The following is a 22,190-nucleotide window of genomic DNA, read 5'->3' as shown; positions in this document are numbered from 1 at the left end:
TTAAAAATGATACATAGTACCATTTTTCAGCCATTTAGGTTTTGTAAATAATATTTTACACCAGACTGACTGCTCTGTACCAAACCAGTTGAAACTAACCATAGAGCATTCATGTGACAATATCCACATCTGTCATTGGCTAGATGAATTTACTGAACTGCATTTTGATTGTTCAGATTAATTAACGGATGGGAAACTCACATGCACAACAAATGGACGTAAACAAAGAGTGGAGGAAAAGGAACTCCCCACAACTCCATGTTTGTCCGCAACCTGTCAAAGTGTCGCAAAACGTTCTCATCCCAGAATTCACATCAAAGCTGACTACAGCAGCTGATTTAGTCCAACAAAAGAAGTACGTTTTGTGTTTGGGTTGGTTCACAAATGAACTGCTCTAATATTTGAGTATTTGATGTTTGAAAGCATACCAGGATCTGCTTGAAGAGGTGGTCTCGGTACACTTTCAAACGAAAGTACTTATTTTGTCTGTTTTGTTTGGTCGCACCTGAGGCAAACCCGAATTCTGGTTTGTTTAAACTGAACTAAATGAGGCAGGTGTGAAAGCACCCTCAAATAAAAGTGCTCATCGTGAAAAATGTTTGACCACCACAGAATGAATCCAATCAGAACTAAGAACAGTCTCCCTTACCCACGGGAAACGTGTGCATCCAACGGCGGCGGTTGGATGTGAGTTTCATAGGCATGCGTGAGGGAGCGAATGGGTTGATGAGGGCCCTCTGGGGTGTATAACCACCCGGCCGCACATGTAAAGTGGACTCAGCACTTCCAACAGTGAAGCGTCCTGGAGCACTGGAGTCCCTTTGAGAATCCACCATTTTTTCCAACAATTCTGTAACAGCCAGAGGAGAAGCAGTGAATGTCAACAAGATGTTTTTGTTTACTTCAACACAAAGGCGCATGCTGAATTCTTCTGTACCTCTTGTGCAGCTGGTGTAGCCCAGAGAGCTGCTGACCTCGTATTGGCCCTGAGCTGGACGTGGGATGAGCAGGATGTTGGACATGTGGCCCAAACTGTCATCTGATGCCAGGCTCCTCTGTTCATCTGGTCCTGCATGGCGGGTTGGAGGAGAGCTGCCCACGTCTGCAGAGCCCCAGCTCTTCCTGCTGACTGACTCCCGCTCCCGACTCGACCTGAAACATGCGATCACAGGATGAATGTGTAAACCAACACACAGACAGAGAAAGCTGGTCAAACTGATAAATTTAAGATCTTAAAGGGTTGGCTCACCCAAAAATGATGTTATTAATTACTCATTCATATGCTGTTCCAACTTTTGAGACCTTTGTTCATCTTTTAAATGAAAGCTGAGAGCTCTCTTATCCTCCATAGAGCAGAAAAGTCCAGAAAAACACCAAAAACCTTATATATCAGATTATTGACGCTGCAAGAATTCTTTTGTTTGCACATAAAATTAACAACTTTACTCAACAGTTTTTCCTCATCAGTGTCAGCATAGTGTGCACATTCATGAGCACTGTGCAGTGACATGTACCCCTTGTATGACACCACTGTGATTTCCTCTGAAACAAAGCACAGACATATCCGAGATAAACGTCAGAGGTGCAGCTAAGCATGACACTTGCCCTACTGATACTGACACGCACCCTATACTGACACTGAGGAGAAGAAACTGTTAATTAAAGTCATTATTTTTGTTTTATGTGAGTATTCTCATAGCTTGAAAATATCCAGATTGAACCACTAAAGGCATGTATGGTCAGTTAAGAATTCTTTGGGGATTTTTCTGGACTCTGAGGATGCTTTCACACTTGGTTCAATTGCGGTCGATCTGCTTTTACTGCATCTTTTGGTTTTGGACATACAGAAAGCGACTTGCGTCCATCTGCTGCAATAATATTATTAAACGTTCAGAACATCACACAATGTCTGCAGAAGCTGTTTTAGAGGAGAAAAGCAGACATTATTGATGTGACTGCCCTGGCTCAGTCTTGCTTGTCACCAAGGTACAGTAAGTGATTCACAGACACACACACAAATGAACATTATGAAAATGATTGTTGTACAGTTGACTGTTTACTTCTGTTATTTGGTATGATTGCATTCATCCCAGAAGTGAACTGGACCAGAGTTTGTGTGAACCGTACCCCAGACCACCTCTTTCAGACGGACTCGTGTAGGAGTTCACGGGTGCGCAGTTCAGAAGACACATTCACACTAGCTAAGCGTACCATAATCTGACGTCAAACGAACCTGGGTGCGGAGAAAAAGTGCTAGTGCGAAAGCACCCTGAGTGAGCTGGGAACCTTGCTGTCTATAAATGAAGAGAGAGCTCTCAGAATTTTATCTAAAATGTCTTAATTCGTGCTCCAAATATGAAGGTCTCCAGGAGTTGGAACAGCGTGAGAGTGAGAAATTAATAACAGAATTTTCATTTTTGGGTAAACTAACACTTTAAACAGTGATGCATTCAGGTGAATTTTGTAGTGACACCAACATTTAAAAATGTAGCTTTAAAACCCCAAAATGTATATAAAATAAAAATCAAGACAAAACATGTTTGATTTTTTTAGCATGTCTCTCATGCTCGTGTGACATGACCGCTCTTAATCATAATTAGAAATTAGAGTTAGTTATCAGCATGCAATGTCAGTTTAAACTCCTGATATACTTTATTTTTTGATTGAATTAAACTTCTCTTTAGTCTGTTTTTGCATGTAAAGTGTCAAAATACACACAAGGTTATATCAAAAACACACCAAGCACATACAGTATAAACATGGTTATGGTTGGTTATTTTTATGAATGTAAACAGCAGAGAAAGAAATCGAATGTTTATATTAGATCTGTGCATTAAATTGACAGCAGTGTAATATACAGTACCTATTACTGTCTGTGCTGTTAATATGACTCGAACTACAAAAGAAACACAGAAAAGTTACCCACTGCTCTTCACCGAATAGCACTTGTGAATTAAAAAGAATACATTTCTTGCTTTAACAGTATGTCTCACAGTAGGAGAAAATTTTAATCATTCAGGCTTTCGTAGACAAGCTAGGGCAAAATCTTTTAAGCTTTTATTAAAAGCCGTCCACATATTGGCAACATAAAACCCACTAATAGCTGAAAATTATTACTTACAGCTCCTTTAATAATCAATTAATCAAATTGATTAAATAATCAACACTAAAAAGGTTTTTTTTTTATTTAACTGCAAGTACGGCAGTTTTAACATATTTGAAGGACCCTATTTTCAAGCTATATAAAAAAAATCACATTTGTTTTACCTGAATATACTGCAACTTATATTTCTAAGTGATTGCATAATTTAAATAACATCAATCAAGCCAAGCCTGCAAAAAGCACAAAGAAATGTTTTGAAATATTTGTATAGTGTATTTCTCACACACGTTAAATACATTTGTTTAGGTTTCTCTCTTTTTTCTTTTTTTACTTTTATTCTCCTTTTCTAAACACTGTTCATTTTAAAGTGGGTGTGGTGAACTAAAAAACACATGTTTGTGAAAGTATATTGAGTTTATTTTACTGAATATCTGATTTAAAATGTTAAAGTACAATTTTTTAATATATTTTTTTTACTTTAGCCTTAATTAGTTCTAAAAAAAGGTGTCCTTCTTACAGAAAATCAAAGCAGTCAGACTGATAACACTGCAGTTACAAGGGTTCTCACTCTTTTATAAACAGCAGATTTAAGGACTTTTAAGATCTTTTTAAAGCACCACTAATTTTGCACCTTTGAATAAAGCACCTTTGTAATTCACACTGCCAGCATATGTAGCACCATGAAAATCCTTACCGTACTTAACAATTCACTTACACTAAATATAGGGCTGCATGATACTGGAAAAATCTATCTGGCAAAATACATTGCAATATTTTGTTTTTCCATAATAAATATTGCTATTTGAATATAATTTCACCAGATGATTTGAATAGCTCTATTTAGAAAGATTTTATTAATTGAGATCGCCAGGAATGATCAAGTGTTTTTCTATGCAGTGCATCTGCTTAAATTATAATAACTCACAAGCAAAAATATAAAAATAACTAAACAGTGCTTTGTGGTTTAAGTACAAAAATTGAACAATCAAATGTAAAATAACATCGTCATCATTGTATAAATAATAAAAAACTAATAATATAATCCTGCGATGAGACTATTGCAGATACACACATTGCGATATCGATGCTCAAACGATATATTGTTTACCCTACTAAATATTTACAATAAAATGAGTGATGATGATGTTTTGAATGATTCATTTACAAAAAATGTTAAATAAAATTGGTTGAATTTAATATTGCTAATATTCAAATGCATGCAGTTTCTGAAATATTGATAAAATGTCCATTATTTTTCATAGTTATTGTACAAGATTTAAAATTTAGCATTTTTAAATTAAGAATTTCTCATTGTTTTTTCATTCTGTTATTGAGAGTTGTTGAAGTAACACCATAAACTAACTTAAATTCAAATTTGATTCAAGCATTTTCAAGGACCTGTTTGTACTTTCCAGGCCTTCCAGGAATCCATATTTCTGAAATTCAAGTGGGAACCCTGTTAACAACAGCAACAGAAAAAAGTGTTTTATTTGTCTAATGTACCTAAAGTTGGTGGACCTCTGAGCTCTGGAGGGCCCAGGAAGCCTGAAGACCTGAGCATCATAGGCATCATAATCCACCTGGATAGGGAGGCTGTTCTCAGCATCTTTGGGAGCACCAAGAGCTAAGAAAAAAAAAAAAATCCACATCAAATCAGACCGCTGCAAACCTACAACAATCAATTCCAAAAAACTAATAGCGACACAAATGACTTACAATGTTCTTTGCTGTTTTTGGCTTTCTCAGCATGAACCTTGAAGTGAAAATGAATCAAAGAGACAGCTGCTTCATTAGCAGTATTACAAGCATGAAGACCTTCTCATAATAACAATGTTACAAAGTCACAAGCTGTTGTTCAGTGAAGGTGTGACATTTCTAACCTTCTTTCCAGCCAGCTTGATGCGAGGTGTAAAACAGCTGCAAGAGGTCTGGCTCTTTGATGTGAAAAAGCTGTAAAAATCACATTTATTATCATTATTATTATTATTATTATTCTTATTATTATTATTATTTTTCCAAGACCCTGTTTCTGGCTGGAATTAATGTGATTTTAGTGATTCGATCACCACTGAGACAAATTACAGACTCCACTTAGTATTAAAAAGAATTCACGCAAACTTCTGTCATTGTTTAATTATTCTGCACTTCTTCCAAACTTTTATAGGTTTTTTGAACACAAATGAAGATGTTAGAAAGCAGTAGCCACATGTATTTTTTCCCCTCTTATGGATGTCAGTGATTACTGGTTTTCAACATTCTTCAAAACACCTTCTTTTGTGTTCTACAGGAAAACAAAAGTAAACTTACAACAAAGTTTGGAACAACTTGAGGGTGAATATTTGCAGATAATATTTAAATGGTGGTATAGGTGAACTATCCCTTTTCACATACATAAAAAGCATCTCCCTCTTATTTCATAATTCTCTAAGTCACTTATACAGGAGAAGTCAGAAAGTGGTTAAAAGTGGACAAGCTCAGAACATTTTAGACATCATTTACGCCTGTATTTAGTTGTTTATTTGTGACCAGACTCACAAAAATGCAACTTAATTCCAGGTTTAAACTAGTCCACAGATCAACAGAGCATGCCCATTTTGTTTACCGACACATCTGATTGTCTTGATGTTTCTGTAACAAAAATAAGTCATGACCTATTATTTTTATTTTCACTTATTTTTAACTGAACAGTCTCTGGGAAAGATAGACATAAGCCCATGTAATTAAAACTCAAGAATGTTCAAACTTTAACCTTTCTTACAGTGTATCATCCAGTACAATCTGGTAAACACCAAGCAACAAATGTCACCTGTGATTGATCCAGTGAGGCAGGTTGTAATCATCACCAATTCTGGAGTCTCCATGCACTGTGCGGTTATGCAACTATCAGAAACGATACAAAGATGTCATTTTCACAATATTTAGATGAATTAAATCATTCAAATGTGATTTTATGCAGAAATTCTTAAACCTAAAACCCAAACTACAGTTGGATTTTTTAAATACTATGCAATGTGCACACACAAAGCACCAGAGATTTTGTCATCAGAAGAGTGCGTGCATACTGGGCCAGTGCAGCCTAATTATTCTAATCATGTGTTCAACGCATATGCACCATTTGTATCTGCTTTTTACATTGTAGTTGCATTACTGGCAGGGTGCCAGATTGTGTTTTTTTAAAGTCTGTGCAGTTTTGGAGTAAAATCAGCAAAAGAGAAACAAAATATATCAAATTTTGGTAAAATAACAAAACAATCCAAACAGTCGCTTCCCTGTGAGCAAAAAAAAAAGTGTACAGCCAAAAGTGTAATGAGCAGTGACAAGAGGGACTACAGTTGCAAATTAAATTTATAGCTAACAACATCTCATGTTGTACATTGTCCCTGTATAAATAAATAAAACAAATTAATAAAATAAATAAAAGGTGACACGGTGGTGCAGTAGGTAGTGCTGTTGCCTCACAGCAAGAAGGTTGCTGGTTCGAGCCTTGGCAGGGTCAGGTGGGATTTCTGTGTGGAGTTTGCATGTTCTCCCCGTGTTCGAATGGGTTTCCTCCGGGTGCTCTGGTTTCCCCCACAGTCCAAAGAAATGTGGTACAGGTAAATTGGGTATGGTAAAAATTGACCGTAGTGTATGAGTGTGTGTGAATGAATGTTGTGTCAATGTTTCCCAGTGATGGGTTGCGGCCGGAAGGGCATCCGCTGCGTAAAACATATGCTGGATAAGTTGGCGGTTCATTCCACTGTGGTGACCCCAGATTAATAAAGGGACTAAGCCGAAAAGAAAATAAATGAATGTTGCTGTGTTTTGACATATTTATTTAAGTTTAATATTAAAAATGTAAGAAAGTATAGTTATTAGATTTAGTTAAACAATGCTAAATAAAAATCTGAAAAATAGTTAAAGTTATATAATTAAAATCAATAACCCTGATTTCAACCAAAATGATTTCTAAAGGATTATGATGTTTTAGAATGACCAAAAGAACATTTCAGATGTTTTACAGTGTAAAAGCAGTCAGCCTGCTGGTTTGTCCATTCACACACATTTTTATCATCACATGATCTCTTATAACATGCGACCCTTTTTAATGCGCATACTGAAATTTGTGCAGCAAAAGTGTTTCCATTGTAGTTCATGTGCATCTTTCCTATCGGATAAAAAGTTTATCCTACATAATCATGCGCATATGTTTTTTGAGCATTTTTAAAATGTATGCGCATCTTGACATTTCCATCAACTGTTTTTTTATGCGCGTGGATGGAAATGTAGCTACTGTGAGAGTGTATGGGTGTTTCTCCAGTACTGGGTTGCAGCTGGAAGGGCATCCGCAATGTGAAACATATGCTGCATAAGTTGATGGTTCATTCCGCTGATGGATAAAGGGACTACGCCGAAGGAAAATGAATGAATGAATGAAACCAATTTTTTTTTTTAAAGTCCCGTGAAAAGTCGCATCCCTAATTATTACTAATTACACATAACTTACTGAAGAGAAAATGATAAATGCTGGACAAAGATGACTCTTTCTAGAACACATGTGCTTGCAAATGCTATCAAATAGCATATATTTTCAAAGGCAGTTTATTTAACGACGTGACTAAAAACAAAGTACATTTTGACCTTTAATATGGAGTTCACTAACCTTGAAGAGTGGAACAGCATGAAGGGGCTGTTCTCCCATACACACCAGATCAACACCAATGCCTATCAGAAACATACCATATCATCAGCATCAACCTCAAGAAATAATATAACCAGTGCCTGAAGTGCACGTTCACTGACCGTTGTCAATCATGCGCTGTTTGGTGAGGATCATGAGCAATCGGTCCACCTCAAAAACACCCACTCCTGGAGTAATGACCACTGACATCTGACCAGTACGGTCAAAGTTACGGTTGATGTAGTGCTTATCAAACACTGAAACAGACAAAGAGGACACCGATCTCAGCACTAACGGATCTACTGAAGGATGTACACTAAATACACTAAAACAAACCATTGAAAGACAAGTTGATTGCTTCCAGGTAATTTCCTTGAGCAGAAGTGGAGTTGTGTCCACATGGAAATCCATCTGTAATATTGACGTAAATAAAAAATGTGTAAGTCTTGGTATTTTTAAATAATAAAATAACAACAGGATAAATTGTTAAGGTGTTCAAAAGTTTTAAAAAAATACTGAAATTAAATACTCTAATTACAGGGTTCATACACATTCATACTACTAAAATTCCATGACTTTTCCTTGATTTTTTCCTTGACTTTCAAGTAAATTCGCACCTAATGTTTTATGCAATGTCTACATATGCATGGTAAAAGAAAAACAATGCATGTTCAAATGTATTACAGCATATCATAAAACACACAGCAATCTATTTAGTTTTCAATTTATATCTATGTAAAATTGATTTAGATAATGCTTACGCTGCACTAATAATGGGAGAGTATGTGATTGGCCAAGGACAGAAAAGAAGTCAAGACAACTAACCCAAGGTTTCCGCTATATCAACTCTTCCATGGCAGGGTGCCACACCAAAATTCCCCACTCTACATTACAGCTTCTCACTCAAAACATTCAGTCAAGTTTTTTTTAATAGCGGGTTATAGTCGCACCAAAAAGTATTAAAAGGTAAGTGAATTATAACAGCGCAAACTTTTCTGTAACCACAGTAGTGCTGTGATTTATTTGTTTAACCCATTAAGGTGACATGCTGACTGACTGACTGACTGACAGGTGCGTGACGCGTGAGACCAGCAAACATGACGTAGCTTTCAGTTAAGATGAACACAGTATCCATAATTATACTGTATAGATAAAGGTCTGTGGTTCTGCATACAATGACTTTATCTTGCTGGAGTTTATAGCCCTTTACTTCAGGACACATTAATGCCGCTCTGTAGGTCTATTAGAGACATTGATAAATATTCCTAGCAAATTTTATAAATGTTGGAGTCATATTCACTACATAAACGCGCTAAATTGAACTTCAGCAGCATTTATTTGAGAGCGCACTAGAAAATCTGCACTTGAGCAGCTTATATTTGAGGGCGTGCAAGAAGTTTTGTTCACGAACAGAGGAAATTGGTGTGCAAGCAAAGAGATTCGCGTGCTCGTATTACATAAATGAGATCTCGACTTGTAACACAGCGGCTCAAGACATTTGTCATTGAAATATCGCCATAGGTTGTTGGCAGATCTGTGTAAAAGGCCTGCCGCTACAGCTGGAAAAAATCCTAGTGGACCCACTGTAACCTATATTCAAGAACATAGATATTTGTTTTCCAAAACTTTGTGGGTTTTTCTGTTTTTCCAAAACGTTTCTAGGCCTGGAAAATGCCATGTCAAAACTTCATGACTTTTCCACGTTTTTCATAACTGTATGAACCCTTTAATTAAGTAAGGACGCTTTAATTAGTAATAAAAGTGACCGAGACATTTATATGTGACAAAATATATCTCTTTTGCATAATAATAATAAAAAAATGTTATTTATCAAAGAATCCAGACTTATTTTTGCACAAAATATTAAGCAGCACTTTAAACAGTGCTATTAGTATATTGAACTATTGTAGTTTTTATTATTAGTTTGCATGAGTAAAAATGTTATACTTTCTGTTTATTTGAATTGTTTTTATAGTCAAGTCATTTTGCTGTGTGTTTTTGACACTTTATTAAGATTTAATATTATAAATGTAAATAAGTATAGTTAGTAGATTTAGTTAAACAATACTAAATAAAATACTGAAATATAATCAAAGTTTTATAATTATATCAATAACCCTAATTTCAACACTACAAATAATGATTGAACCAAAACAGAACTGGGGGAATTATTTCAGCATCATAATGGAGTGGCTATGATTATAATTTTTCAGCTCTGCTATTACAAAGATACAGTTTTTACATGTTAAAATAGACAGTAACACAACAGAAACAGTTAAATTTCCATTTTTCTGTTGTACTTCTGATCATATCAATCAAGAATTTATGAGCATCAAACATTTTAAAGCATTTATTTGCTATTTATTTCTATAATGATTACATGTGCACCTGCTCCTTTAAGCCGCACCAGCACAGGATACTGTATGAAGAGCTTCTTAATGGTAACAAGGAGAGACATCCACTCATCACGCCTTTCATTCTGAGCCACCACCCTGAAAATACAGAATATGATCAAATAATGAATGCTGTTTAAGCCACTACAAAATGAGTGTGTTTTTTTCACAGAAATAAAAGAGCGCAGCACATACAGTATTGACATATTTATCTAAACATCACTGGATGATTTTGGATATTTGTTCGCTATCTGTATATCCTGCAGAGATATTACATACATGAATTTACTTGTAAGTAATCAATGCATAAAAGTGAAGTTCACCATTGAGTACATCGGGGAATTGAATCATGTTTAGTCTCCTTTACGTTACAGTGCACAAGCGCAAACACAAGCTTGCAAAGTTTGGACAACACTTATATTAGAGTGCCCTTGTTACACTTCAGGCAGTCCAGTAGTTGCTGAGATAAATATTGGACCATATTTTTGTGCATTTTCAAAGCAAAAAGCAAGATTTTAAGTAAATAAAAGGGTTTTGATAAGCCATTTTATGCTGCATATATTAAAAAAAAGTTCCTGCAAAATCCTGAAGGGACTGGTTAGTGGTTAGGGTTACATGAAACTAACCCTAAACCTAACCAACATTCTAACCATAACCATATAATTAGAACATGTAAAGAGATTACTAAAAAGTTAAACGAGTAGTTACTTTGTAACACGGAAACTTTAAAATTAATAGTAACTTAAGGTTTCTAAATGTAGTTCACTTAATGGCCACTGGTGTGGCTAATAACAAGTGTATATACAGCCTCTTTAAAGTTGCCATGAAACGAAAGTCATGATTGTCCTTTTTCCCATATCATGAAGTGCACCTAACTAAAATGATCCTGAATTAGAAAAAAAATGTAGGTCAGTGCAAGATTTTGTCCATTGAAAACTGACTGGATTGTTGGAAGATGGTTTATTGCTATCAAAATGAAGGAAGATTGACGAATGGATGAAGGCAGAGCAGAAACGAGACACGCCCTGTGGCCCCTTCAAAAAGCATTCCATGCGGAAAGAAACTAACAACAGGGTTGTTGCTAGATCAGATATGGTTTGGCCGGAAGTTAACAAGAATTATTTATATTATTTATTAAATTTCACATTTATTGTATTTTACTGACGTCTACCCTGACCCCAACACTAAACCCAACTGTCACAGTAACGTAAAAACAGTAGTTGTACCAAGTATTATTTATGCTATCTATAAAATTACCCAATAAATTGTATTTTTTAATGCCTACCCCCACCCCAACCGTCACAGTACTGTAAAAATATTCATTATTGTTTTACAGCGTCATAAAAAATGCTAGTATGATTGATGTACATAATCGCACTTCCGGCCAGCTGCGTATCCGATCTAGACAGAAGAACAGGGCAGGGAAGCTATAGTTTTTGATAAAAGATTATGAGGGCAAATACATTTTTATTATAAATTATACCAATAATATATTATATTATATATTATACAAGTACTATTAACTTCATGACGACTTAAAGTAATAGTTGACCCAAAAACAAAAAATGCCCTCAACATTTTCTCACCCTTCACTTGTTCCAAAATATTCATTTTGATAGATGTTTGAAACTGGGTGTCATTGACATCCATAGAAAAAAAAAAGGCTCCCAGTTTTCAACATTCTTCAAAATATCTTAAATCTTCTATATCTTCAATATATATGAAAAAACTCAAAAACAGGTTTGAAACAAGTGAAGGGCGAGAAAATCATGACTACAATTTCATTTTTTGGTGAACTATTCCTTTACTCTGAACTTCCTGACCTGTAGAAATCCTCATAATAGCGGCCTTCATGGTCTTGTCGAACTGATGCTCTTTGGCTCTCTGGAAACTCCTCTAAAAGAAGAAAAACGTATGATTGATTACTGTTCTTCAGTGATATGACCCAGGGTGTGATGTAGAAGTGAAAGACTTACCCAGTGTTTTGGCAGAATAGAAGGTGCGAGAGAACAGCACCACTGTCACCTCATGACTGCAGTTCTTCTCCTAAAAGCAGAGGTGCAAAGTTCACAAAATCAATGCAGATATCGATGCAAATGATGTGGCAGGAAAAAGTTTCGTAAAAGTTGGGTTGCAAGAACAACCCCCCCCCCCCCCCCCCCCCTTAAAAAGATCAACTTAAGGAATTTAAGGCTGTCATTAAGTATTTTCCCTTAGTCCTTAGAAACAATTTCCTCTTAAAACATTTAAGGGACCTAATCAGCTCCCTTAAATGAACAAATGACACTCAAAATGCGAGCATTCTCAACCAAATAAAAAATGTTTTAGATAAAAGACCCACATGACTGTAGATAAATAATAAAAAAAAACATTTAATAAATAAACTAATATATACGTGTCTGCGCAGGAGTGCATCCATATGAAATCAGTTTCAATGCCACTTCAAAAGTCTCTACATGATCCCAGCCCAGTTTTATAGGTCCTTCGATCATAATGTCGAAATTGACTCGATAAAGCCTAGTTCACACTACAGGATTTTAAACATCGGCAGATCGCTGTGCTGTTCACACTACATGACTTGATTTTGTGTCTTTATATCGCTGTGGTGTTCACACTACGCGACACTACGTAAATTATCCACAAGAGGGGGGTGACACACTACAAGATCTGACAACAACTAGTTCCCCAAGAGCTCAGTCAAGCTAACAAACCACAGCCAATGAAATGTTTAGGGAGGAGTCATTAGAAAAAGCTGAAGACTGCTTGTGTGCTGATGACATCACAGACAGCGTTTCAAGCTTTCAATGGAGCATTTAAAAACATCATCAATCAGCTGATGCATCAGCGGATCAATCGCTCGTCTGCAAGGTTCAAGTGGATTGATACACAGAGAGTTTTTAATTTTTGTATTTTAATAACTCTTTGAAATAAAACTAACATATCTATAACACCCTGACGTTTCCTGAATATCGGTGTATTTCTTTCTAACATTGTTATTTTTTAAATTACAAAACAGTAAAGAACTGAGAATTTCTACTTTTAATTATATTGGTCAAAATGACTGCATGCATGTCTGCTACTTTTCGCAGTGACTTTAAATATTTGTGCATTTTTTTGCCAAGCAACTTCCTGCTAACATAAACATAATTCTGATAGCAAAAACATCAATTTACTTCAGATATATCTTTAAAAACAGCACATTCTGTGCGGGGAAATAGCTCCTGTTTGAAAGTGAAAATTAAAGCGAGCCCCAGACCTTTGTGTGTTCTAGTCTCTTAACTACATATTTATAGGCTGTATTACCAAAAAAGATTATATTTTTAGGGTAATGGTGTCATCAAATATGATGACAGACATTCAGAGCTTCATTTTAATATCTCAATAGAACCTTTGAATGTAAATATGACGTGACTGAATGAAGCAAGTATATCGATGCCCATTCTGGCCAATCACAGACGTTTCTGTTGGGCTCCTGAGCACACAGGCATTCAGCGTATGCTCTCTCATTGGCTGCAGCTCATCACAACATCTGACCCCACGTGGGGTCGAGTTGGCCGACTGCTCTGGAATATTCAGAATGCTAGACATTGGATTTCAGTCTGCAAGGTGTCGGCGACACTTCAGCGAGCCTCTTTGATGCATGTTCACTAGTTTACACATAAAGATTGGCGAGCGCCGTATACCCGCAGATTTCTTCCCGATGACAGCCCAATCAAATCAGGCTTAAAATCCTGTAGTGTGAACTAGGCCTTAGGGAACGTCTCGACTCGCTTAACGGAGAGAAAGCAGCACAGCTGATGTGTACTGCAAAGCTGTTTTAAGGCAAGCATTCCTGGTTCTTTATGATCTGTTTTACGTAAGTACAAGTCAGAGAGTGCAAGCCAGAAAGTGCAAGTGCAAATCTGCAGCCAGACACTATTGAATTTTTGAGGAAAAGTTATTTTTGAATTAAATGCATTACAATATTGAGTTACTCCCCCCTCAAAAAGTATCTAGTTGTGTTACTTAGTTACTTTTTATGCTAAGTAATGTGTTATGTTACTTTTGAGTTACTTTTTCTTACGCTAAATCTTTTTCTTAAGCTAATTAATTCAATTAAAAAGTAACTTGCATTACATTTTTTACAAAAGTAACTCAAATATTATTAATTAACATTTGACTGAGTTACTTTATTATTAATATTATATAAGTCATGTTGCTTGTAATGCTTTACCCCAACACTGCTAACCAGTTAGCAATCATGCCTCGCTTTTTGACAACAGTTAAACCAAAATTTATTAAGACACCAAATATTATTTTATTTTTTTTCTAGTGTGTGAAAGACACTATAGTATAGTATATAGTAAACTGTGATATATTATAGCCAAAAATCCATCATAAAGTTGAGTAAAAACCAACAGGAACTGAAAAGAGTACGGCAGGGAGTCTAGGAAAACACTGAGGTTCAGGTTTCCAAAAAATCTGGTTGACAACAGCAGAGACTATAACCAATAAACATCGATAATGTGTGAAATATTAAAGTATTTTAAAGTGTCTGAATTATTTCAGGTTTGACTGTGCCATTGAAAGTGGACAAATGTGGACAAGCTCAAAATGTTTTAAAACCATTTATGCCTGTATTTAGCCTTGATCAGATTAATTAAAATGTTAATATCAGGTGTAGACATGATTTTAATCATGTTCAGATCACAATAATCATATCATTATTACTGGGCTTGATAAAGTTGACACCTACTTTCCATTTGGCAAACAGATCTGACAGGAAACCATTGACAGCCTTCTCAAAGTAAAGATCACCTGTGAAAACAGAAAGGCAAGCGTTAATAATCTCATAAAACAGATATGAATAAGTATAATACTAAAGCAGTAAATTATGTCTTTACCATAGATATCGAAGTCCCACATCTCACAGCTCATCTGGATGAATATATAAACCATTGCAGATGTGGATCGAAAGACCACCTAAATAGATTTGATTTAAAAGGATGTGACAAAATGGTGCAAAATTTGTAATAAAACAGTCTATTTCTGCATTTCTCACCCGTGTATCCTCACTAATGTAGCCACAAGTCACCTTCTCTCCTTTTACCCACAATTCACTGGCCTGGGCCCTAAAATCAAAATGGAATTTATATTATTTTAAAGTTAAACATACATAAAGTTTGGAGTTGGTGAGTTGTTAAGTTTAACTTTAAGTTTGTGTGTGTGCAAGTATGTACAGTGCCATAGAAAATCATCATACCCCTTTGAAATAACAGGCCCTATCACACATCCAGCACAAATAAGACGCAAAGCATGTACTGTATGTTGCGCGATTTGTTGCTATTTTCAGACCAGCACAACAGTAATTTTCACATTTTGTGCCACATTGTTTAAATAGCAAATCCAGTTGCACCACTTTGTGGACTGATGGGTGTGCCGCTCTAAAAAGGAGGTGTGCTAAGGCTGTTTAAGTCTTTTCTCATTACAAAGTTTCCACTTACAAAGTCAGCCATGTAAATAGCAAATGTGCCATGGCGCGATGCAACTGACTGAGGGAATGGGAGATGAGTCTCTGATTGGTTTAATGCATGTTATGCTTAAAACACACCCATAACTCATTAAGAGAATAAGCACAACCCTGTTAGACCATGTTTTTTTTGTCATTAAAACAGCCAAAGTAGATTCAGACGCGCCTTTATTGTTTTTGCAACATGCACTTTAGACTTTGTGTCTACATCGTTAAAAAAAAAAAGCCCTTTTACTTTATTTATCATACAGCCTGAAACCAAATCACATTTAAAGTAACTTTTCCAGCATTTAAAATGTTTTTGTAGTGTTCTCCTAACCCGTGCCATTCAACAACTTTATCCCAAAAGTCTTTTGAAAGCAGGGTGTTATGTGTGTATTGATCCCATTGATCCCTGTCCGCTTGATCCCATTCCCTCTCATATCTTGCAAGCTATTTCTCCTGCAGTCATACCAACACTGACTCACATAATTAACACATCTCTTGACTCTGGTCTATTCCCTACTTCATTTAAGCAGGCTAGGGTAACCCCACTGCTAAAGAAACCCAACCTGGATCAAACGCTACTTGAAAACTACCGACCGGTATCCCTGCTTCCATTCATGGCCAAGATTTTGGAGAAAGTAGTGTTCAATCAAGTCCTAGACTTTCTTACTCAAAACAACCTCATGGACAACAAGCAATCTGGCTTTAAGAAAGGCCACTCAACTGAGACTGCCCTGTTCTCGGTCGTGGAGGATCTCAGACTGGCTAAAGCAGACTCTAAATCATCTGTCCTCATCTTGCTGGATTTATCAGCTGCTTTTGACACTGTAAACCACCAGATCCTGCTATCTACGCTGGAGTCACTGGGCGTCGCAGGCACTGTTATTCAATGGTTCAGTTCCTACCTCTCGGACAGGTCATTCAGGGTGTCGTGGAGGGGAGAAGTGTCCAACCTACAGCATCTAAACACTGGGGTACCTCAGGGCTCTGTTCTTGGGCCACTTCTCTTCTCTATCTACACGGCATCTTTAGGAACAGTCATCCAGAAACATGGTTTTTCCGACCACTGCTATGCTGATGACACCCAGCTATACCTCTCTTTTCACCCTGATGATCCCTTGGTTCCAGCTCGCATTTCAGCCTGCCTGTCAGACATTTCACATTGGATGAAAGATCATCATCTTCAGCTTAACCTCACGAAAACGGAAATGCTTGAAGTTTCTGCCAACACGACTCTTCACCATAACTTTTCAATCCAGATGGATGGAGCAACCATCACTGCATCCAAAATGGTAAAAAGCCTTGGAGTAACAATTGATGACCAACTAAACTTCTCTCACCACATTTCTAGAACTGCTCGATCTTGCAGATTCGCACTCTACAACATCAGAAAGGTCCGACCCTTCCTATCTGAACATACAGCTCAACTCATTGTTCAAGATCTTAGTTCTCTCCAAACTGGACTATTGCAACTCTCTGCTAGCCGGGCTACCAGCTAGTTCTATCAAACCTCTTCAGCTGCTTCAGAACGCAGCAGCACGAGTGGTCTTTGATGAACCCAAAAGAGCACATGTCACTCCGCTACTCACCCGTTTGCACTGGCTGCCAGTTGCTGCCAGCATCAAATTCAAAGCTCTGATGTTTGCTTACAAAGTGACCTATAGCTTGGCTCCTTCATATCTGCTCTCACTTCTGCAGATATATGTGCCCTCCAGAAACTTGCGTTCTGTGAATGAACGTCACCTCGTTGTTCCATCCCAAAGAGGGAAGAAATCACTTTCCCGAACTCTCACATTCAATCTGCCCAGTTGGTGGAATGAACTCACTAACTACATCAGAACAGCAGAGTCACTTGCTGTCTTCAAGAAACGACTAAAAACGCAACTGTTTAGTCTCCACTTTCCTTCCTAATCTGCAACTGCCTCTCTGGCTATACCACTAACTGTGCCCCCCCCCCCCCCCCCCCCCCCCCCTCTCTCTCTCTAAAAAATAAATTAATTAATTAAAAAAAAATAATAATAAAAAAATAAAAAAAAATTTACTAATGCGTTGCTTCTTAGACTTTACACACCTGAAACTTGTCTATAGCACTTGTTCACTGCTGCTCTTATAATTGTGTGAATTGCTTCCTTGTCCTCATTTGTAAGTCGCTTTGGATAAAAGCGTCTGCTAAATGACTAAATGTAAATGTAATGTAAATGTGTGTAAAGGCTGCCTTTATTTGATTAGAAATATACTAAACAAGCAACATTATGAAATATTATAATAATTTGTAATAAATTTTGTATTTGATTAAATTTGTAAAAACATGTCATTTATTCTTGTGATGCAAAGCTAAATTGTTAGCATCATTGCAACTGAAATTAGTGTCACATGACCCTTCAGAAGTCAATTTGTGTTAATTTGATGCTCAAGCAACAATTGGATTTTTTTTTCAGGATTCATGAATGAATAGAAATCTTTATTCATATCATTATTGTCTTTACTGTCACATACAGTATGATGAACTTAATGAATAATATATAAAGTTGAAGTCAGAATTATTAGCCCCCTGAATTATTGGCGCCCGTTTATTTTTTTGCCCAATTTCTGTTTAATGGAGAGAAGATTTTTTTCAACACATTTTAAACATAATAGTTTTAATAACTCATTTCTAATAACTGATTTTATCTTGGCCATGATGACAGTAAATAATATTTTACTAGATATTTTTCAAGACACTTCTATACAGCTTAAAGTGACATTTAAAGGCTTAACTACGTTAATTAGGTTAACTAGGCAGGTTAGGGCAATTAGGCAAGTCATTGTGTAACAATGGTTTATTCTATCGAAAAAAAAAAAAGCTTATAGGGCTAATAATTTTTACCTTAAATTGGATTTAGCAAATTTAAATCTGCTTTTATTCTAGCCGAAATAAAACAAATAAGACTTTCTCCAGAAGAAAAACTATTATAAGACATGCTGTGAAAATTTTCTTGCTCTGTTAAACATCATTTGGGAAATATATTAAAAAAAATTCAAAGGGCGGCTAATAATTCTGACTTCAACTGTATGTGTATGTATATATATATATATATATATATATATATATATATATATATATATAAAATATAATATTTAAAAAGAAATCTTACTGACTCAAAACCTTTGAACATTAGTACATGTTACAGGTCATTTCCTTACTTTTAACATCAGAACACTGCTAACAAATGAATACTCAAATGAACAAATCATAATCTAGTATTCACTATTTATCTAGCAGTGGATGTTAATACCTGATTCCTGCAAACTCAACTTTCTGTGTCACATATGCACATGTGCTCACCTGAAACAAAACAATGGAGACATCAGGATCAATGCAAGTCAACAAAAAAATGAACAAAGATGCAGATTTCTACTTAATCTACTCACTAAGCTCTTCTTCAGTCGCCACATGTCTCCTCGTCCAATATACTGATCTTTAAAGGTGAGCTCCACCAGATCCAAAGTCACCTCCTGTTCCATTTCAATAGAGCATTAGGGCGTTAAGGTGTAGAAACTGTATCTGTCTATGTAATCATTTAGTATTTCAGTATAAAATACCTTTGGATCCACAATATTGATGATGACATCTTGGTAGGCACGGAGCTTGAAGGCCTGAGCCACAGTCTGATCGACACTGATAGTTTCTGCCGGTAGATAAAAGACATTACTCTTGGAAAGGACCAAAATTTTGTAAATTGAAAGTTTACAATACATTTTTGTTTGTTCTGGTTTTGGCCAAAAAAAAGGTTTAAAAAGAGCTGAAATTATTAACTGAACCTGTTTAAATAGGCTATATAATTTTTATTACATTAACAAGGACTCTTAACTGTCAGTAGTCACAATATGCTTTTAATTAGCTCCGTTTAATAAAACCTTCACATTTGGTCAATTTTATCATGAAATTCAAAGAATAAATGTAATTTTTTACGCATTTTTATTATAATGGGACACATCAAGATCAAGGGCATATTAACCAATCATAGTTTGCTCTTTCGTTACAAATAGTTACATCATTAAAATATGAACAAGCATTAGGAAGATATGGTGAGAGATATAGAATTATGGCCTCATTGGTTATTAATTTTGCTAAAAATTTTGATATTTTTACTTAATATATGGAGTTAATTACAAGAGAACTATATTTCTACCTGTTAGTGATGTCTTAATATTATATTTTTACAAAATGTCAAACAAAAAATATTCTTACAGATCTTTTAAAAATGTTTTTATATAGAAACTAATGTATTATTTAAATGTTTTGATGAACACAATGAAATTAATTACTATGAAAATTGCAATTGGACTACAAATTATACTTAATTTAATTTTTATATATAGCAAATTTTGTCAAATTTTATTTAATAAATGAATTGTGTGGTTATAATTTATATCAATAAATGTTGATTAGATTAATTTTGGTCTGTATGCAAGATTTAAAATAATTTAAAAATTGATTAATACTATTAAACAAAAAAAGAAGTTTTTTTCTCCGTTTTTTAGACCAGCTCAAACTGCATTTTCAGCTCTAACCAATATATATATTTTTTAATTTATGATTTAAAATCACTTGTGAAACCAATGTTTGCCCACAATTAGTACAGAAAATTGCAGATTTCAAATTCACCTTTCTGCAGGTCTTCTTTCAAACTCTTCACCTGCAGCAACAGAGGACTGAAAAAAATTTCAAATACAAAGATTTTACTAATAAACACAATAATATCATATAACATATAAGACGACCAGTACAAGCAGTATTGGATAAGTATTTAATTACAAATCACACTATCACAATTATATTTAAATAACTTTTCTAATTACTAGGCTGAAAAGTAACTTAGTTTCTCAAAAGGCAATTTAATTACTTGACTAAATATTAAATCCACATCAATCTTAATTGAGAGAATAAATTAAACTCTAATTTTTGAAATTTCAGTCAAATGACTTTTAGCTTTGTTTTTAAAAATGTAAACATAAAATATAAACTATATATGTAGCAAAACACAAAACATTTCAAAGTAATTATAACCTATTTTTTTAACCTATGTTTGCATACATTAAAATGAACTGTTTCTTAAGCATGTGCAGTTGTCGGACAAATAAAGCCTTAAATTGAAATAAATGTAACTTCACTAGTTACTTTGTACTACTAATTACGCCCAACACTGCATAAAGGTTTTATTTCAGGCATTATTTTTTAAAAAACATATCTTCTTCTAATGATTTTATAATGAAAGGACAGATATTTCTCACCTGTACTCATCATTTGGATGTGCAATTTCGACAATATCGCCCAGCTTAACAAGAGGAAAGACTTTAGGGTTCATCATCAGCTCATCATCTGTAGAGAAACAGGAATGTTAAAGCCAGTGTCATAAACTGCAATTAATTCAGTAATATCGTTAAACATTCTCACCACTGCCTCCAAAGCCCTTCTTGTGCACCACAAGCTTGTAGGACTTGTTTGCCTTCATGGTGACCGTCATTGTAGCCTTCAGTTGTGCAATTACACACACATTTAACCTTATTTACATGCAGCAAAAAAGCCCAGTGCTGTTCAGCAGTCGGCAGAATATCAACATTCCCATTTCCAAAATCTCCCAGTCGACGTGATATGCGTGAAATGGGGTTTTAAAACTCATTTCAAGTGCTTGAAAAAGCAGAAGCACAATCAATTTCTTGACATTCTGTCATCCTCCTGTTTGTTTACAAGTCGCGTGACCCGCTATTTCCATCCCGACTTCTGCTAATTCTAAGACACACGTTTATGATGTACAATGTTAACATTTATTAATACCCCGACAACGAATAATTAAACACATATCTCGCAGAAACAATACAGCATTTGTAATGTTTTCTGAACTAAGTGCACAGTGGCTGGCTTCTTCGTTTCTTTGGTAATACAGAGATGCACAGCGCCGTCTAGAGGAATGGAGACTCACAGACAGACCGGACGTCCTGCTTTGAATGGAATCAATGTTATAATAATTCAAACTTGTGTACAGTACAAAAATATCTATATTATATGCTATTTATATATGTGTGTGTTTCTAATATTGGGAAAAAGAATCTCACAGACAGATGAGACGTCCTTCTATCAACAGAATTCCAAATCTAATAAATGTAATAATATATAAAAACATTCATTCATTCCATTTCCTTCAGCTTAGTCCCTTTATTTATCAGGGGTCACCACAGCGGAATGAACCGCCAATTTATCCAGCATGTTTTACACAGTGGATGCCCTTCCAACTGAAAGCCGGTTGGGTTGGAAAGTCAGTACTGGGAAACATCCATACACATTCACATTCACCACAGCCAATTTAGTTTATTCAATTCACCTGTACCGCTTCAATTCACCTGTACTGTCTTTGAACTTTGGGGGAAAACCGGAACACCTGGAGGAAACCCACACCAACACGGGGAGAACATGCAAACTCCACACAGAAACGCCAACTGACCCAGCTGGGATTTGACCCAGTGACCTTCTTGCTGTGAGGTGACAGTGCAAATGTAAAG

General features: G+C 35.6%; 1 protein-coding gene across 5 annotated transcripts in view; it reads right to left on the bottom strand.

The window, feature by feature from the left end:
* Nucleotides 1–21,560, bottom strand: part of depdc5 (DEP domain containing 5, GATOR1 subcomplex subunit) — a 50,652-nt gene extending 29,092 nt beyond the window's left edge. For 4 of the 5 annotated variants that reach the window (XM_056466172.1, XM_056466175.1, XM_056466176.1 and 1 more), the window contains exons 1-22: nt 21,088–21,560; nt 20,925–21,012; nt 20,299–20,345; nt 19,233–19,318; nt 19,062–19,145; nt 18,926–18,975; nt 15,198–15,267; nt 15,040–15,118; nt 14,892–14,953; nt 12,133–12,202; nt 11,980–12,052; nt 10,152–10,255; nt 8,100–8,174; nt 7,886–8,020; nt 7,746–7,807; nt 5,910–5,983; nt 4,984–5,053; nt 4,820–4,856; nt 4,607–4,727; nt 2,864–2,896; nt 938–1,152; nt 650–850 (exon numbers count right to left, since the gene is read on the bottom strand). In XM_056466172.1, the coding sequence (XP_056322147.1) occupies nt 650–850; nt 938–1,152; nt 2,864–2,896; nt 4,607–4,727; nt 4,820–4,856; nt 4,984–5,053; nt 5,910–5,983; nt 7,746–7,807; nt 7,886–8,020; nt 8,100–8,174; nt 10,152–10,255; nt 11,980–12,052; nt 12,133–12,202; nt 14,892–14,953; nt 15,040–15,118; nt 15,198–15,267; nt 18,926–18,975; nt 19,062–19,145; nt 19,233–19,318; nt 20,299–20,345; nt 20,925–21,012; nt 21,088–21,157 (1,906 nt within the window). In that variant the 5' untranslated portion in view covers nt 21,158–21,560. The remainder of the gene's footprint in view (nt 1–649; nt 851–937; nt 1,153–2,863; nt 2,897–4,606; nt 4,728–4,819; nt 4,857–4,983; nt 5,054–5,909; nt 5,984–7,745; nt 7,808–7,885; nt 8,021–8,099; nt 8,175–10,151; nt 10,256–11,979; nt 12,053–12,132; nt 12,203–14,891; nt 14,954–15,039; nt 15,119–15,197; nt 15,268–18,925; nt 18,976–19,061; nt 19,146–19,232; nt 19,319–20,298; nt 20,346–20,924; nt 21,013–21,087) is intronic. The other variant, XM_056466174.1, reaches the window with a different exon arrangement.
* Nucleotides 21,561–22,190: the final 630 nt, after the last annotated feature.

This window comes from Danio aesculapii, chromosome 10 (genome assembly GCF_903798145.1).
Source record: "Danio aesculapii chromosome 10, fDanAes4.1, whole genome shotgun sequence".
Lineage (NCBI taxonomy): Eukaryota > Metazoa > Chordata > Actinopteri > Cypriniformes > Danionidae > Danio > Danio aesculapii.
This window is presented reverse-complemented; position numbering and strand designations above follow the sequence as displayed.